At 38.7% G+C, this 19,972-nt stretch overlaps 1 protein-coding gene across 1 annotated transcript; it reads right to left on the reverse strand.

Moving 5' to 3' along the window:
• Positions 1-768: 768 nt before the first annotated feature.
• Positions 769-18,856, reverse strand: nars2 (asparaginyl-tRNA synthetase 2, mitochondrial). The gene is made up of 14 exons (XM_063016976.1): positions 18,549-18,856; positions 18,349-18,458; positions 14,750-14,870; positions 14,474-14,614; positions 12,988-13,068; positions 11,168-11,271; positions 6,000-6,132; positions 5,217-5,315; positions 5,089-5,126; positions 4,154-4,220; positions 3,887-4,024; positions 2,760-2,857; positions 1,389-1,415; positions 769-1,302 (listed from the first exon to the last, which is right to left on the reverse strand). The coding sequence occupies exons 1-14, from the start codon at positions 18,687-18,689 to the stop codon at positions 1,158-1,160; spliced, it is 1,443 nt and encodes a 480-aa protein (XP_062873046.1). The 5' UTR covers positions 18,690-18,856; the 3' UTR covers positions 769-1,157.
• Positions 18,857-19,972: the final 1,116 nt, after the last annotated feature.

Below are 19,972 nucleotides of genomic sequence, written 5' to 3' on the forward strand. Positions count from 1 at the left end.
GAGTTCGTTCAGAATCAGCTACTTATCACAAATCGACTCGATTTTCTTAACTTAACTCATACATTCCCGTAGCGTCAATGCATTTGCCCGCAGAAGCTGAGCGTCTCTTCACTTCTATGGGACTGCGTTGAGGTTTTTTTTTTTATGCTCCGAAACTCGCCGGTCATTGGATAAATGCCTCGATTTTGTCCCGCCCCGGACGCTGAGCGTCTCTGGGGGTGAATGGAGCTGTGGGCGGGTGTGGACGCTGAGCTTCTGCAAGATGATTGGAGGATCAGTGGAAAGGCTGAATCCCGTTTTGATTGACAGCTAGTTTGAGCGCTACACCGTCACTTCTCAAACAAGAAGCTTTATTGGCATGACAAATAGGGACATTCGTATTGCCAAAGCAATACACTTCATTAGTCACTTAATCACTAGGGGCTTCAGTCCCATCGCGGATTTTGCGAGTGAAGTCGAAAGACAAACTGCAACCCATTTCAGGCCATTTTCTTGTAAAAGGAACAGAGGGCAGAATTTATGTGTAAATAAATTGACACATTTTATGATGTAAGCCGACAATGAGCTTCCCCTCTTTAAAAGACCAGCAGCCGCCACTGCCACCGAGCCACCGTGCCGCCTGATTATGAATTAACATTATAAAAATTCTTCACTGTTCACTTTGTCATTATGCACAATTAAGTGTTGATTAATGGATAAAACGTCAATTATATCAAATTCATAATGAAATCCACCACACAAAGTGTGCAAAAAATCAAGTAGTCTGAATACTTTCGGAATCCACAAGTGAATATTTATTTTTCTATGTTTTTTTGTGTCTGATAATTGGAAAACACACTTTCACAAGTCCAAATCTTTCCACAACTTTCATTTAGTATCTGTTTTCATGCCTGAGTTCATTTTACACCAAAGGGTGTCTATGACTTTGAAAACATTTGTCAATCTGTTCAAGTTTTCTCATTAAAATAAACACTCACACAATCCTTAATGAAATCTGTAACAATTTACTATCCCTCACCATCTGTTTCTGTGCATTAAGGAGTCATTTTAACTACTTGTGATTCCTCTCCAGCACTTGCCAACAACAATTCCCACCTTGACATATGGAACGATAAAATCCATCCCATAATTTTATCATCATCTTACACCAGGCTGCTTCATAAAGCACAGGAGTGTGAAAACCTTGCAAATGGAATTGTGTCCTTGATATTGTCAATTCCTAAAACACACTGCAGGTACCTCTCGAAACCCATCCCAAATCCTCCATGAGGGACTGAACCAAACTCTCTCAGCTGGAGATACCTGGAAAAGAAGAGAAACAGAAGTGGGCAGACCTTTTCTGATGTCACAAAACTGTGGAACAGAATGATTTAGATTATTTTAAATACCATGAGTATGTGTCCTCTAATCCAGACCTATAGAAATAAGGAAAGGACAAATGAGTGAAATAAGAATTAAAAGTTACACTAGGTTCATTTTATCTGCCATGAATAAAATTCCAAATAGAAAATTATTGCAAGCAAACTGTCAGTTATTATAAGCAATATAATAAATATTTAAGTAATTATTCAATATTTAAGGTATTATCATACTATCATATAATCTGCTTATAATTAATATTACAATTATTATTTTTAATTATATATATATTTTTTATATTGTATTTATGCATTTTCTCCCCTTTTTCTCCCTTTTAGTGCGTCCAATTGTCCGATTGCGTCCTGCTTCCTCTCCACCAACGCTGATCCCTGCTCTGATTAAGGAGAACGAAGCTAACTCACGCCCCCTGCGACACGTGGGCAGCATGCCATATGCATCTTATCACCTACACTTTGACGAGTGCAGTGCAGATCAGCACTGTGTACGGAGAGACACACACTGACAGCACTCTTTTCCCGTCTCTGTGCAGGCACCATCAATCAGCCAGCAGAGGTCGTAACTGCATTAGTTATGAGAGAGAGACCCTATCCGGCTTAATCCCACCCATATCTGCACAACAGGCCAATCGTTGTCCATGTGGCTGCTCAGCCTAGAGCTGAGATTCGATACGATGTATTCGAGATCCCAGCTCTGGTTCCAGCACGTGTTTTTACCGCTGCGCCACCTGAGCGGCCCCATTTTTATTATATTTTTTATGCATTTCCTCCCAATTTAGTGTAGTCAATTTGTCCTCCACTGCTGGGGATCCCCGATTTTTTTGCAGTCAAGGTGGGTATATTGCTGCTCACGCCCCCTCCGACCTGCACGCAGCCCTTAACGGAACCCTTTTCCACCAATGCACTCTGCATAGGCGCCTCTATCCGCCAATCAGGGTCCTTACACAGCGTTTGAAGACCCCGTCCACATAGTCCGATAATCCCTCCCTACAGGCACTGCCAATTATGCCTGCTAGATGGCACCCAGCCAACTGGTGGCAACACCGAGTTTCAGACCCAGGAGTTCAGGATCTCGGCGCTGGTGTGCGAGCGTAATATCACCACCTGGGCGCTACTATATTACAATTATTTTATCAAAGAATAAAAATCCTTGTTTTATCTATGTTTTACATTGACAAAGACAGTTCTGTTCAGACTGGACATTATTAGCCTGTATTTCTTTAATATGTTCAGCATGGCCAAAAGTATGTGGACAACCATGGGATTGTCCGTCATCCCATTCCTAAATTATTAAGATTAGGAAAGCAACAACATATAATAAAAAATTCTGATGGAAGGTGGTACATACTAAAATAATAAAAACAAGCAGTGCAGTTCTCTTACTGTGCCAGTCGAGTCCTGAGGAGCTCCAGCCTTTCCTCTCTGAGAGAACCACCACACAGCTCTCCCACACCGGGCACCAGTAGATCTAAAGCCGCTGCCTGAGAACATCAAGTTCATGAATGAAATCATGGTAAGAACACTGGATACAAGAGGTTACTGTAAATAACTGGTACTAAGTGGCACAGAACTGGCACTAACACACCTCATACCATGACATAAGCAGGCTTTTTGTGTTGGTAACAATTGGGACACATCCATTATTTGCAAAAATCATATGAAAGGTGGACTCAGCAGGCCGCACATTTTTACTTAGTGTCAGTCCATCTCAGATAAGCTAGATCCCACAGAAGTGTGGTGTTTCTAGATGTTGCTAATATGAAGCTTCAGCTTTGTGCAGTAGTTTGTACCTGCATTTGTAGTGTAAACTGACCAGGATTTTTTAGTGTCCCTGAGCCCACGTGGTTATGATTATTACAGAAGCATTTTGGTTTTTATACTGTACTGAGGGATCTAAGGTCATGTGATTTAATATTCTGTCCTTGACCCGATGTATAGAAATTTCTCTTGACTGTTGGAAAATCCTGGCACAGTGGCTTGGTGGGTAGCACTGTCACCTCACAGCAAGAAGGTCCTGGGTTCGATCCTGACTCAGTCAGGTTAATTGGAGACACTGAATTGCCCTATGGGTGTAAGTATGTGTGTGTGTATGTGTGTGTGTGTATGTGTGTCTGCCTTGCGATGGACTGGCACCCCTGTCCAGGGTGTTACTGTGTGCCTTGCACTCATTGAAAAGCTGGGATAGGCTCCAGCACCCCCCGCCACCCTGATTGGATAAGCGGTTAAGTAAGTGAGTGAGTTTTCTATTATATCTATTATTTTCCTTTATTTGGACAAACAGTTGACCAACCAGACATCTCTAACAAATTCAGACAACAACAACACTGATACATGCTGCAAATGCAATAGGTCTTGCAATTATTAACCGGTCAACCAGTGGCACAGCTGGTACAGTGGATGGCGTACAACAACATGGGTCCTGGAGACCACTGAATAGAATTAAAGTACTGAGGAAAAAATCTCTGTTTGGGCAACACAAGCCAGCTGTACTGCTCGATGATTATTCTTACCGTGTGTTGAGGTTGATCCTGGTTGTCTCTGGCGTAGAAGGGTTTTAAACTGTATGGATAATCAGTCACAAACACTGGTACATCCCCGCAGTGTTGTACTATGTACTTCTCATGTTCTGTTTGAAGATCACTGCCCCACTGTTTTCAGGTTTAGTTAGTAGGAGGTAAGCAACAGAGAAAGCAAACACTGAAATATTAAGTATACATGGAAAACGTTTACATTATCCATATAACAATACAGTATAAAATTGGTGTTATTGTACTTGCCTCTGGTTTAAAAGTAAATTGTTCTGAACTGCGGGTTAGAATGTCAATTGCTTCTGTATAGCTAATGCTGTAAAACCAAGCAAATGTAAAAGATGAATTACTACTTCATTAAAAAAAACAATTCATTCTTTAATTCATGCAGTACCATCACTTTATTGTGGCTTTATCATTGGGTGAAAGGTTGCCAGTCCATCACAAAAGTGGATCAAGGCAAACTGATGCAGATGTATTCAATGCATCTAAAAATGACGATAATTGGACTTTCCAGCAAGACAATGATCCCAAGCTTTGTTAAGGAATCAGTCCTGGAATATCCTGCAGTGGCCTTCTCCAAATTTAAATCCCATAAAAAACAATAAAATGGTGAGATTTAAAAAGCTTGTGCAGCACTAAATGAATTGAAAGCTTATGCATGAGAACAATGGGTAAAGAAGAGAGGTGTCAGAAGCTTGTTGAAAATCACTTATTAGAGGTTATCAAGGCAAAACGATGTTCCACCGAGTATTGATGCTGGGGCTGAATAATAATGCACTTGGCATATGTCAAGAGAACTACGTAGATGTTTTACATTTAAACTCTGAATTGTGAACTAATTGCTTGTTCACATTCTTTCTCTGTTTACTGAGACTTTTTATTTGCATTCAATTCTACACACATTACCATAATACCTTATAAGGTGAGGGGGGTTTAATATTCCCAATTGTTACTGTATATATGTACATACACACATTACATATATTAAATCACTTGAAAGATAGACATATATCATGTTTTCTTGTTTTACACTTAGTTAATTATTCAGAAAGAGATTTTCCCCTCAAGGAGGCCAATACTTCGACTGACTGTACATACATGTTAACTATCAGAAAACTAGCTCTAATATCAGCAAATAACAAACCAAAATATTCAGTAGTGTGATGATACATTATACTTACACATTGAAGTCTCTCTGTAACATGAGCTCCACTTTTTGCTGCGAAGATTTCCAAAGACAAAACATTTTCATCATCATCAAGTTCCTACTTCACAAACAAAACATGGAGAATTTAACTTCCTATTTTACCCTATATCCAGGAGAGATGTACTTGTGAAATAATTCCACATCTTCTGCACAGTGAGAAAGCAGATGCTCTGTGGTCGTCTTAAATAAACCTTCCATAACCTGAGAATCAAAAAAATACATACAATATAAAATGCAGCACCTAAATCAGAAAATGTATGAATAAATTAATAGCAAACATAAACTATGCACAATTATTTTACATTTGGAATAAACAGCAACTGAAATTGAAATGGCAACAACCAGGGAACAACCAATGGTAAATGAAAAATAACTAGTAGTGCATTACGTAAATCATAAGACAGTTCCACTGTATAGTCACAGGAATCAAACCATGTCATGTAATGGTATCAATTATTATTTTATTATAGGTATAGTGCAAGTATTTTCAAAAATATTGGTGGACCGCCCATGACCCTGTCGCCGGTTTACCACCGTTCCTTCCTTGGACCGCTTTTGATAGATACTGACCACTGCAGATCGGGAACACCCCACAAGAGCTGCAGTTTTGGAGATGCTCTGACCCAGTCGTCTTGACATCACAATTTGGCCCTTATTAAGCTCGCTCAAATACTTACGCTCGCCCATTTTAGTGCGCTATTTACAAGTGTCAAACATGCTTATCTTTTCACAGCAGTGGAGGTTAAACCTACACTTGTTCAGTGATTGGGCCGGCGAATTTGGACTGCCTATCCCCTTTTAAAATGTCTTTTTTTAAAGCTTCGAAAGCCTAGACAAGACAAGAATAAGCAGACAGGCTTTAGTCAGTAGGGCTTATGTGCAAACCTTCATCAGATCCTGTAGTGATTCAGTAAAAGAGATCTCAGCTTCCACCATGTAAAACTCAGCTAAGTGCCTCCTGCTTTGAGAATTTTCAGCTCGAAATGTTGGGCCAAACGTGTAGACAGCAGGGAAAGCCCTACACAGCAATAAAACAAATGGAAACCATTTATACACCGCTATAATACCGCACAACAGGCATTTATACAGGTAAATATAATGTGTAATGAACTGTATCCCAAGATCAGAATCAACCTTCAATTTTTAGTTTTGGCTTTGATGGTAAATCAATTCAAGTTTCCTTTACTTTAATTGGCTTTGGATGTCAAGGTGAAGCTTTAACTGAAAATATATTTATGACCTACCAGTATAAAACCGAGAAGATCTGGTTCCTGCTTTTTACTTACTGTATGATGTGTGTAGAAGTTCATCATGCCAAAAGCAGGAACTACACATTTTCCATATTGATAAACATTAAAGGTGTTAGAACACTTTTTCACTCAATGTTACATAATAAATAAATACTGCTGAATGTAACATACACCGACCAGGCATAACATTATGACCACTGACAGGTGAAGTGAATAACACTGATTATCTCTTCTTGTATCCTCTGTTTGAGGATAAAATGTTCACTTGCTGCCTAATATATCCCACCCACTAAGCAGGAAAAACGGATTTGAGCGAGCTTAATAAGGGCCAAATTGTGATGGCTAGACGACTGTGTCAGAGCATCTCCAAAACTGCAGCTCTTGTGGGGTGTTCCCGGTCTGCAGTGGTCAGTATCTATCAAAAGTGTTCCAAGGAAGGAACAGTGGTGAACCGGTGACAGGGTCATGGGCGGCCAAGGCTCACTGATACACGTGGGGAGCGAAGGCCCGGTCCGATCCAACAGACAAGCTACTGTAGCTCAAATTGCTGAAGAAGTTAATGCTGGTTCTGATAGAAAGGTGTCAGAATACACAGTGCATCACAGATTGTTGCGTATGGGGCAGCAAAAGGGGGACCAACAGAATATTAGGAAGGTGGTCATAATGTTATGCCTAGTCGGTGTATTTTTTATTATGTATTTTTTATATGTTCCTTTTATACGGATGATAAAGATTACATACAGTAATGATACCAGCAAAGTACACCCACCTTCAAGTCTGTTTATATTTATTACAATATTATGTATTATTAAATAATATTTTATTATGTTGCCATGTAAACCACCCTTTAAATTCCATGTTGGGATGGGGTATAAGTACACTCTATATTTCAGTAGTATATACAGTAACAACAATTAACAACAATAACTTCTGCAAACAATAATTCTTATTGTAAAATGATGAATTTTAAATTGAGCTGGATTTATGACCCTTCCCAGATTGATGACCAGCAACAATAGCTTTCACAGCTAATGTTCTTTCCTCTTGAATTGATGTAGACACACACCAGAGTGCTCCTGAAAACCAAATTGCTGTTACAAAGGTAGTCAAATTTATTGTTTAACTAATCTTGAGCATTGGATTTGTAACATCTGGCTGCGGTTTTTTCATGATTCTCCAAGTAGTAAGGTTGGACTTATTTCTTCCCACCTAGTGTTCGGTTTACTTGCAGAAAAAAAAATTACATATTGAAATCTGTATCATATTGTTGTCACCTAATGCCCAGTTCACACTACAGGATTTTTGCCCTGATTTTCGCTCGGCTTCTGGTCACTGCTAGATGTGCCGGCTCGAAAGCAACTCAGCGTTCGCTTGGGGCTCGAAACCTGACTCTCGATTGCTATGTGTGACCTACTCAACAACTTGATCCAAGCGGCTCGCCGAGAGGAAAACCAGGGGAGGAGTGTAAAAACGTGGGACGGGGCATAATATGGTTTCTATCAGAATATATCAACACACACACAAGCTTCACAATATTTTGTGATCTTATCATCAATGCCAAGTCATAATACCAACAATGCATTGCAAAAAACTCACTAAAGAACAGACAATCGATGCTGGTCAATTAATTTATTTTTCCTACTTTTTTTTATGCTGCACATCAGCGCACAAACAACTTTCATCACTTGCTTATTGTTGACGTGCATTTTTGGACGTGGTATCATTAAACCCACTTCTCGCGTGTGTTTTCATGACAAAACGTAGTTTGGGAGACCAGATAGACTTGCCTGCGAATGCTCCCAGTGATTGATCGTGTAGCAGGGCCGGAGTGGGCCCCTTTTTCAGCCCGGGAGTTTCATGCCCAAACCCGGCCCACTTTTTCCACGGAGGAAAAATTTGAATAAATGAAACAGCAGCTAGCTCTTACAATGACTTTTTATTGGGTATAAGTTCAGGTGTATGTTGGTAAGTTAACAGAAAACACTTCACTTAAACATGTTTAATTCAAATTTAAATCAGATAAAGATTTAAAAGGTAAAAAATGTGATAAGATGAAAAAGTATTTACATTTGTACATGAGGAATAAGTTGAAATAAAAATAAAAATTGCATTTGTCTTTTTAACAGAGAGGTGCTCTATTGTTAGGTTTACACTAAACTCTTAAGTAGCTTCACTATCTAGTAGGCTACCTACAGCATCAAAAGCCTCCTAAGCAGTGCACTTTATTAATAACGGTGTCATTGTCTATAGACATGAGACATGGCGTATCTGCTGCTCTGAGGCTAAAAAAACCCATTTCATTAAGGGTTAGCCTGTTTTGCTGAATAACATAACATGTTTAAAGTTTTTTTTTTGTTTTTAACAATTTAGCCTTTATTATGATGGTGTAAAATTGATAGTGATTTAGGCTATTTGTCTTCATTTGTTAAAATAAAATAGGCTATCGTGCTGACATCTTTCTGAATGTCTGAACAATTTAACATATATCATGTATATTCTCTACGTTATATTTTACATTACTAATAACTATCTTAGTTTAAATAACTACAGTACAGTAGCGTCGGAACAAAAACATTCCATTAATGAGTTAGGCTATTTAATATATCACACTTCAAATTATGTTTATTATTTTCAGCTTGAAACTGGATATTTGTGATTAATGCTGTGTATTGGGTTCTACAAAATAAACTACGCTAAGTTGACTTGGCTATGTTGCGCAATACCAGCCGCATGGGGTCTGTCCTCTGGAAAACATGTCTGTTAATTTGGCACATTTGGCAGCATCTTCTTCTATTGCCTTTCTTTTTTTTTTTTTTTTTACCTGGTCTTTTCGGCTCCACCTGGCCTCTTCCTGCCCTCCATCACCACCGACTTGCGCTATTCTGTTGCTATCAGTGTTGCCAACTCCTCAGTAAGGAAAGTAGCTATTGGCTGTCCTAAAAGTCGCTAGAAGTCGCTAAATGACGTAATCGCCTAATTTGCATATGATCCATTTGCGTGTAATTGACGCTGTAGAAGAGAGGAATAACATCGTGGGAAAGACAAAGTGGGTAAAAAAACACCCTAAATATGTTTAGAACTACAAATGAACGTTCTTCTGTTCTTTCTGTTGTTTTTTAAGACAACACTGAGCTACTCTGGGCAGGGTTGCCAGATTGCGACAGTAATCTTCAGCCAAAATGCATGTAAAAACACAGGATAAGCAGATGATGTTTAGCATTTCACAAACAATAAACCAGTTAAACCATCATGATGTACAAATTAATATCTTAAAATGTACAGATCAGTAATTATACATTATAACGGACAAATTATTTTTGCACGCATGTCTTTGAAGTAGCCTACCAAGTGTGTAAAATGCATTATTGATGATAGGACACACAAACCTTTGCAAGTAAATAAAAATAAACTTGCAAGCAATGAAAGTTTAACCTCTCGTACATATGAGACTTGCTTACCTTCATATTCAACTCAAATCACTTGTCTAACATGAATCAGTGTATTGATGGGCATGGCAACAGTGTCTTGGACTGGAAAGAATAACCTGTCAATCACAGTTTTGACAACAGGTTGGATGTGGTGGGAGAAGGTAGACCTATTTATATTACACCTGCTTTAGAAAGCAATAGTTTTTTTATTTACATTTGAAGCCGCCAAAATGATACAAACCAGCCCAAAATTTGTCCACCTGCCAAAGTGTGTTTTTCCCTGCCAATTTCCAACAAAATCCTCTCATTTTGGTGGAAAAACGCCCAATCTGGCAACCCTGACTGTGCCGCTGACCGCTTGTGAGTGCAGAACAATGTGTGTTTTCACGTTCGAGTCTCCAAAAGTCTCCAATAACACCAGAAAAAGTCGCTAGTCGCTTTTTTGAAAAAAAGTCGCTAGAGGGATCTGAAAACTCGCTAAATATAGCGACAAAGTCGCTAAATTGGCAACACTGGTTGCTATATTTATTGTAACACCGGCGCTCCAGAAAAGACGCCTCATGGGCCAAACCAACTTAAACATTTGGGAGGGGGGGATTGCCTCAGATGGTAGAACCCATCTAATGTACTGCGGTGTAGGGGCTGCGCTGTCAGACGAATGGAGAATGAATGCAAGAATAAGATTAGATAAGTGACAGATAAGTGTCAAAATAATTTTTCCCAACCGGCCCAAACTCGAGATTGACATGAGCCGGCCCATCGGGAATCCTCCCGAATCTCCCGATTAGCCACTCCGGGCTTGTCGTGTAGTGTGTAATCCCCTATCGCCGATCAGTCGTGTAGTGTGAAATACACAGACTTAAAAGACTCCCGATTGCAAGAGATCCAGTTGTGTAGTGTGAACTGTACAGCGATCTGACAATGTGGAAAGTCGTGTAGTGTGAACCTGGCATAAGGTTATTTATTTGAATGTAGAGAGTACAGTGATTATGCACAAACCTCGATAAAATAAAAGAACAAATAAAGAGAAATGAAAGAGGTGTACTTTTTGTATGACTAAATTGTTTCTGGGTTTAATCGAGATTCAAGATTTAAGATTCTTTATTGTCACTACACACAGTACAGTACAGTACAGTACAGAGTACAGTACAATAAAATTAAGCAGTCCTACTAGCACAATCACACATAACATACAATAGATAAACCCTGTCAACAACTTGTCCTTAGCTGTTAAGTTCTTTGTCTCTATAGTGTACATTGCTTCAACTTGCAACAAAGTACTATAATTTCTTTTCTTTTAAAAAGTTCCTTTATTTTCAGCTTTTCATAAACGGATACAATCCTAAATGAAAGTGTAAAGCTTAATAGAACTTACCCTGTCATCACTTCTAGGTGCAGCTGCCCTGAGACAGTCAGATAGGCCGGCACCGAGAAAAAATAGGCGTTTTCTTTGTCCGAGCTCAATTCATTACCTGCAGGCTTCCAAAAAGGCAGATAACATTCAATTTATAGCAAACAGGAAAAGAAGTAAAGCCTTCTAAGATTTGTTTGGCTATGAATGTTGTGTACTACTCTGCAAGTTTTAGTATAAACACAGCAATAAAAGGCTGCAGCTTATCCTCATAGCAGCTTTAGGCTAGGCAACCCAAAACATTTTAAATGGTTTCTTGAAGGATCATTCATCAGGAAGGATGGGTTCATTGTCGTGCTCGATGGATGGAGGGAAGGAAAAATCCACAAGGAACCTGAATTCATACAGAACCTCAGAGCTAATCAGGGCTTAGATTTTGCTAACCATGATCTTGAGATTGTCTTTACATTAACATTTAGGCATTTAGCAGACACTTTTATCCAAAGCGACTTACAGTATACAGTCTAAGTCTAAGCAATTTAGGGTTAAGGGCCTTGCTCAAGGGCCCAACAGTGGTAATCTGGCAGTGGTGGGGATTGAACCAGCAACCTTCTGATTACTAGTCCAGTAACTTAACTGCTAGGCTACAACTGAACATAGAAAGAAGCTGAACAGATCGTATAACTTTTGCCTTATAATGCAACTTCCAGATTCTTTGCTCATTACGTTTGAATTAAATAGTTATGTTCAAATATTATTTGAAACTCTAATAGAAACTCTATTAGAAATTATATTATTTATTTATTTATTTTTTATTATCACTATGTTTGAGTTATCTACGTGGCAAGATAGGTTTGACTTCTTTGGTCTTGTTATATGACTTTCGATTTCACATGTGTATCCCCAACTAAAATGTAATACCATTACACTTTTATTCAGGTTAAAAACATCTTTTGTTGTTTTGGATAGGGACTGTCTCTCTTTGATACTTAGCGCTTACAGTCAGTATGTTTCTGATGGTGATAGGAATGTGGTAGGAATCGCAGAGTGGGGTTTACAATGCAGTAAGGTGGGTGTGTCCACTGCAATATTTAGAAAATTACACTTAGTCTTTGCATCTTTTTTGGAGATGTAGGGAGCTCCATTCTGCCTAGATTGCCTTTATTTGTCATAAATACATATTCAGGTATACAGTACAACCAAATTCTTTCTTCACATATCCCAGCTTGTTTTGGAAGTTGGGGTCAGAGTGCAGGGTCAGCCATTGTATGGTGCCCCTGAAGCAGAGAGGGTTAAGGGCCTGTGCTCAAGGGCCCAACAGTGGCTGCATGGCAGAACTCTTAACCTTTTAGTTGATAGCCCAAAGCCCTACTCACTAGGCTACCACTGTCTTAGCCTGTAGGCAGTTATTAGGCGCATGATGTCTAAAAGAAGACTATTTATAATGCTAATGTTGTCATATAGTGTCTGTGAGGACTGGTACTGTATTTTAAATAATGAAATGAGATACAGTGACGTAAAACAAGCATTCAACCACTTTGCTTTTTGTAATTTAACATTCGTCTAGTGAGTGCAAACATCAACTTCTATTTTACATTTATAATGTCATTTGACTTTGTAATTACATACAGTGGATTCAAAAAGTATTCAGATTCATGATTTTTAATGAATGTAATTGCAATTACACCAAGTAATTCCTTCGAATCTTTACCATAGTACTCTAAACTGTGATCAGGTAAATCCTGTCTGATTTAAATATCCTTGAAATGTATCTAGGGCTCACCTGAAATCCACCTATATTTAAATTGACTGGAAATAGTTTAGACATTTATTATGACACTTACTTCCACCTGGAAGAGTTCTCCTGCTCCTTCACAATCATTAGACGTAATCACAGGGGTGTGGATTTGTACAAAGCCGTTCTCCTGCAACAATATGAATTCATCACCTAGTATTAAAATATAACAAGATATTAAAATAGGAAGTAAATTGAGGGTAGCTGTGCACTTAGATATAAACAATAATACCTATATTTTAAATTTAGAAGGCCATTATACAAATGATTAAGATAATAGTAAACAAAGCCTTTGAACTGTGGTGCTGGTAAAGACTTAGAAGGTACTTGGAGTGTATCTTGGGTGGCAAAGATGACAAACAAATGTCTCCTCGATCGACTTAATCCCAACCTCTATTTTGAAGCCACGATAACCAAACCAAAGCTATCTTATTTTGGACACACTATGAGAAGAATCAGTTCAATGGAAAAGACAATCATGCTTAAAAGTGATTAAAATAAAAGGAGCATAAAGGTCCAGCAAAAGAAATGATGCTCCGGAGAACACATATTAATATGACGCCTGAAGCCGAAATCAATGGTACTTAATAATATAATAATAATAATAATAATTCCTTTATAGGTCTTGTAAGCAACAGTTAGCAATTAGCTTTGAGTCTTAACGTTCAATCTGTGCATAAACATTTGCAGAAAAATGTACATTTCAAAATTAGTTTATTGGAGATGGTTTGAATATAAAATATTGTCAGTCATACTTATTTTAATAGAAAAAAATATGTACATTGACCAGGGATACATTATAAGATATAATACATACATCAAGTTATTCAGGGCGGCACGGTGGCTTAGTGGGTAGCACTGTCACCTCACAGCAAGAAGGTCCTGGGTTCGATCCCCAGGCGGGACGGTCCAAGCCCTTTCTGTGCGGAGTTTGCATGTTCTCCCCGTGTCTGCGTGGGTTTCCTCCGGGAGCTCCGGTTTCCTCCCACATTCCAAAAACATGCAGTCAGGTTAACTGGAGACACTGAATTACCCTATAGGTGAATGGGCGTGTGTATGTGGGTCTACCCTGCGATGGACTGGCGTTCGGTCCAGGGTGTTACTGTGTGCCTTGCGCCCATTGAAAAGCTGGGATAGGCTCCAGCAAGCCCCCCCCCCTTCCTGCATCCCTAATTGGATAAGCGGATAAGAAAATGAATAAATGAATGAATGAATCAAAGTTATTCAATTTTGTTGGCATATGACCTAAATTTTATATACACCAGATCTGGATGGTCAACCATCATAAGTGTAAAATGATTTTATTAATTTAGGTATTACAAAAACACACACAGCAGGACAGTAATAAACAACAGCTAGTGCTTAAATTAAGAAAGATGACCTTGAAATAGTGCTGTCAGTAGAACTTTGAACAGCATGTTAGGCTGTAGACCATTTAAAATAGGATACTGGCCTGAATTAGCTCTAGGTTTTCTGTTGAATCAGCTTAGAGCTATATGAATAGCACTTAAATGAACAGAGAAATGTAAACCTACCTTGAAATAAGAGTAGATAGCATCTGTGGCCTTGCTGCGAATCCTGAGCAAAGAACTGAAGGCATTAGTTCGACACCTCAGGTGAGGGAACTGTCTGATATATTCCAGTGAATGGTGACCCTTGATCTTAAATGGAAAATCCTGTAAAACAAGTCCATGCCTTACTGCTTCTCGTCTTGTCATCACATAAATACAACTTTACTTAAAAATCACTTCAGTAACCAAACTGACCAAACTACAGCACATTTGTAAAAGTGAAGAGAAAAAAATACTTGCCAAAGGATTGCACTCTCCAACCACTTCAATGTGACTGGCTTGAAGTTCCACATTCTGTTTTGTGCTGGGGCTTTTCTCCAAGCTTCCAGTGATGCTGACAGCACATCCAAAGGTAAGGCTTCTTATTGTGAAAAAAACAAACAAACAAAAATTTTAACATACGAGTTATAGACAGAAAAAGGAACAAGACACAAGTTATGACCAACTGCTCAATAAACCTTGTTTAATGAGTGACTTTATGGAAGCACTTCTGTAAGTCGCTCTGGATAAGAGCATCTGCTACATGCCAAAAATGTAAATGACTCAGTATGGCATTTTTATAGAAGATGACTTTTTTCAGCCATTGTAGGCATATACTATACAGACTTGTAAGACTTTTAAACTTGCCATCAACCTATTGGTAGTTTCCTTGATATCGCAATGTTGTTCTTGCTCTGTCCTACGGTGGCCGAGAAGTGCAAAACAAATTTACATTTCAGAAAACAAAATTACAAAAAAACAAAAACAAATTTACAACGAAAGCAAAAACAAATTTACAAGTGTTTGGGTACCCAGTGTTTGTAAATTTGTTTTGGCATATGTAAAAGTGTTTCAGCACTTGTAAATTTGTTTTCGGCATATGTAATTTTGTTTTCTAAAATGTTAATTTGTTTTGCACTTCTCGGCCGCACATTTCTGACGGAAAAGGTAGGGACAATAACACCGGAAGTGCGTGTTCCTTACCTGCTGTCAATCAAACTGTTTGTCAGCGGTAAAGTGAACGGAGTTTGTGATGGTGACGATAAACAAGGTTTTGTCTAGTTTGTGGAAATCATTTTATCCAGTTGACCCGCTATTGTTTACACAGTCATGAGAACAAAGGTTTTATTTATGGTGTTTAACATTTATTATTTTTATTCTTTATAATAATAAACTCTGCCCACTGCGCTACTCATACAGCGGTGTATTAAACAGGTTATGCTGCTATAACCAGCGCACACACACCGTTACTAAGAATAAAAGTGAACACTACTTAATATAATTAATTAAACAGCAGTTTCCTTCTGTTTTTATACACATCACTCTGTCTCCCATTGATAAAAATACGGAACAAAGCGTCCTGTATCAGTTCAATACAGAACGCGGCGTTTAGTCTCCAGATAAAGAAGGATTCTGTATTTTACAGGACAGTGGGTAACCCTGGTTTGATTGTCTCTTATATAATCAGTGAGATAAAACACAGCACCAAAGCTTCATCAGTCCCGCACATGCTGCTTTAATATAAGCTCTGATACACTGAGTCCACTGTTACAAAAGTGAAAAAAGCTTTAAAGCCTCGGTATCAAATGTTCCGTCCCTAATAAACAATGTTTTGTCCATTTTGTGTTAATTACTTTCATTATTTCGCTTTTGTTTTCCTTGTGGGAATTCCTTAGACGTTTAGAAGAGCGGACAGTAGATAGAGATGCACACGCCACGTCTAAACATCTGCACAATCTAATAACTTTCCACAAGAAAAACAATAGCGGGTCAACTGGATAAAATGATTTCCACAAACTAGACAAAACCTTGTTTATCGTCACCATCACAAACTCCGTTCACTTTACCGCTGACAAACAGTTTGATTGACAGCAGGTAAGGAACACGCACTTCCGGTGTTATTGTCCCTACCTTTTCCGTCAGAAATGTGCGGCCGAGAAGTGCAAAACAAATTAACATTTTAGAAAACAAAATTACAAGTGCTGAAACACTTTTACATATGCCAAAACAAATTTACAAACACTGGGTACCCAAACACTTGTAAATTTGTTTTTGCTTTCGTTGTAAATTTGTTTTTGTTTTTTTGTAATTTTGTTTTCTGAAATGTAAATTTGTTTTGCACTTCTCGGCCACCGTACTGTCCTCTAGTTTAAAGAAACAACACAATCTAGGCAGGGTGTTTCTGGTGCCATACACTTTTCAGTTCATTATGCTCTGAATAGTCCTTGAAAATGGGTGAATAAAGTGTTTTTATGAGCTTTTAACTCATGTCTGTCCACAATTTTATACTAGAGCCAGTTTTAAAGTGTTTTTCCATGGTAAAATCTCAGTTACCATGCAATATTATAAGAGACATTTAGAAACAGCTGACTAAAACTGATGTCAGGTAGGGGCCAATAGACTTGGTGTGTATCTGGAGGTTTGCTAGTTTATAATTGCTAGCCACATGTTCAAACTAATTGGAATACTGTTTAATGTGATTTTTGATATTAAGGGTTAAGATGTGTAAAATACAGCTGGATAAAAAAATTAGATCTATTTACATTTTCAGAGAGCATTTTAAAAGTTTAAGTATTACATTTTCCACAGACATGTATAAAATATAATATAATGTATTGTAAGATAGTAGAAAAGTAGTTTGTGGTTTTTTCCTGCTCAATGATGGCATTTCCAAAAAAGTCAAACTGAATTTTTCCTATAACAACAATCTCTGAGCAAGTCATTTAAAGGCCAGTATGAATAAAATCTTTTCTATGCCCTGCTTCCTCATCTCCCACATGAGACGGCACGGTGACTCAGTGGGTAGCATGGGTTTCCTCCCACAGTCCAAATACATGCAAGTTAGATGAATTGGAGATACAAAATTGTCCTTGACTGTGTTTGACATTAAAGACTTGAACTGATGAATCTTGTGTAACCAGTAATGACTTGTCCTGTCATAAATGTAATCAAAGTGTGTAAAACATGATGTTAAAATCCTGATATAATAAATAAATCAACATCTCCCACATGGGAACTGTGTAAAGCACTTTTACAAACTTAAAAAAACTCAAGACATGAGTACCCAGACCCAAGTGTTTCCAAAACTACTATTGATTAGATCAGTTATGCCTAGTTCACACTACACGATTTTTGCCCTGATTTTCGCTCGGCGACTGGTCGGCGATTGATTTTCCGGGTCGGGAGCAACTCAGCGTTTGCGCTCGGCGACTGGATTGAGTTTTCTAGCACGCCAGATATCTGATCTCAGACGGGCAACTGGGAATGAGTGACATGTCGAACAGCCAATGAGAACACAGGATACAGCGTGAGGGGAAATGCAGGAGAGGACAGGGGGCAGGGGCTTAATTAATATAGTTTATATCAGGATACACCGACACGTTTTACAGTATTTCTGATTTTATCGTCCTCTACAAAACATAATACCCACGCTGCATTGCAAAACTTACTACAGAACAAGCCATATACTGTTCGTGTTGCCAAATCCACTCAGATTCATTTATATTTCCTCCTTGATATTACGCTGCACATCAGCGCACTTTGATCTCTCGCTACTTGTTGACGTTCATTTTTTTGGACGTGGTATCATTAAACTTCTCGTCACTTCCCATGTGTGTTTTTGTAAAAAAAAAAAAAAGAAAGAAAGAAAGAAAAAAAGGAAGACCAGAGAAGCTCGCCTGCGATTCCAGTTGGTGATGGATCGTGTAGTGTGAAACCCCCTATCGCCGATCAGTCGTGTAGTGTGAAATATACACCGACTGAAAGACTCCCGAGTGCAGGAGATTCAGTCGTATAGTGTGAACTGTACAGCAACCTGACGACTTGGAAAGTCGTGTATTGTGAACTTGGCATTACTTTACCCATTGTCAAGATCTGAACTGGCTACTACTTGGAGAGGCTGCAGGCTGCTTCCATCACTCACATGTAGGAAGAGATTTTGCTTCTGTGATCGGACAGATCGAACCCACCCCTGAACAATGAAAACACACAAAAACGACCATAATAAACATTCAGTCATTGTGCTCCACAATCAGAAGTGTACGCTGCTAACAGATCGTACCTGTATTCTGATTTTGGAACCAGTCTGTAAGCTGTTGAGTGCATCTTGTACTCTGGTTTTCTTGGCTGAACTGCAGTAGTGTTGTTTATTCAGCCTGACACAGTGAGAGATCAGAAATGAAGGTACAGCTCTTCTAAACATCCCTACTGCACTCTGTATCAGTCCAACACAGAAGCTCAGGAACTCCGATCTCCGATTTTCTGTATTTACTAGAATATAATTATAAGAAGCAGTGATGTGAATAACATTATTGTCATTATATTACTGCAAATACACGTTCACATCTTTTGACATTCGCGTTGTACTACATGTGCTTCCTGATACCGAATAAACTTCCTAGTCTGCAGTGTCCTATTGGCTAGATCTGTCCACGTGGTTTTATTAGTCACTCGGAAAGTACCATAATAGCTGGGAAATGTAGTTCACTGCGCCAATAGAGTATCATTACCTTGGACTAGCTAACTATCTGCAGCCAAGCACCCATATGTGTATAAAATAAACAAAATATATAACTAAATAAATATTAATTCATTCATTAACTAACTCAGAGACCCCGTGGATTCATTATATTGTAGCGACCCGCTGCTGTGGCTGGGAAGAGAGCGGAGCGTTACCCAGAAGGACTTGCGGCTATGGTTACTGTCGTGGAAGAAAAAATTAAGTTGTTTGTCACTGAAACTCGAACCTTGAATAAGTTTGTTTATACTGTTTAAGCTACTGAATATGTGAAATGAACACGATGTACTAGAACAGAATATTCCACTTCTGTTTGATAGCAAGTTAACAGTTTAACAACATCATTGCTCTTATCTATATGGGTTGAACCTCTATCTATAAAAAGCATTACAAAGAATGAAAATTGGTCCTTCAGCCTGCATACGCTTTGCTGACTGTTTGGATCCTCTGCAGAGAATAAACTATCATCTTCTTACTAACTTCAGCTCTGACTCTAAGTGTCTTATTATAGTGTAATTTTGGAATTCTGTCACCACAATTTGGCGCTGCGAGCAGGGTTCCACACCGTCGTGGAGGGACATCTCTGGGGACTGAGGGACTGATCACCCCTTCTTCCCACCTGGCCTCACCAGTTTGAGCAAAGGAACAAAGGAGGACTCCCGCCTCGGCGTGCTGGAATCCAGAAAAGAATCTATGGTGTGACTTCTGCAAACTCCAAAACGGTGAGCTGATCTTGGTCTGATATTGATAGTTTATTGTAAGTACTAACGTGTGAAGGGTACTTAAGCTAAATTTAGGTCACTCCTAAATTTACTCGGTCGTTCCGGGAAAAACGTTAAAGATGGGTCAAGGAAATTCAAAAGGGGGTAAAGGGAAACCTTTTCCACTTCCCATAGTGCATTGCAGCATTCCACCTTATGGTAAATTAATAGATAATATGAAACAAAGGGAACCAGATAGCTGCGTTC

The sequence above is a fragment of the Trichomycterus rosablanca genome, chromosome 20, assembly GCF_030014385.1.
Source record: "Trichomycterus rosablanca isolate fTriRos1 chromosome 20, fTriRos1.hap1, whole genome shotgun sequence".
In the NCBI taxonomy this organism is placed as follows: domain Eukaryota; kingdom Metazoa; phylum Chordata; class Actinopteri; order Siluriformes; family Trichomycteridae; genus Trichomycterus; species Trichomycterus rosablanca.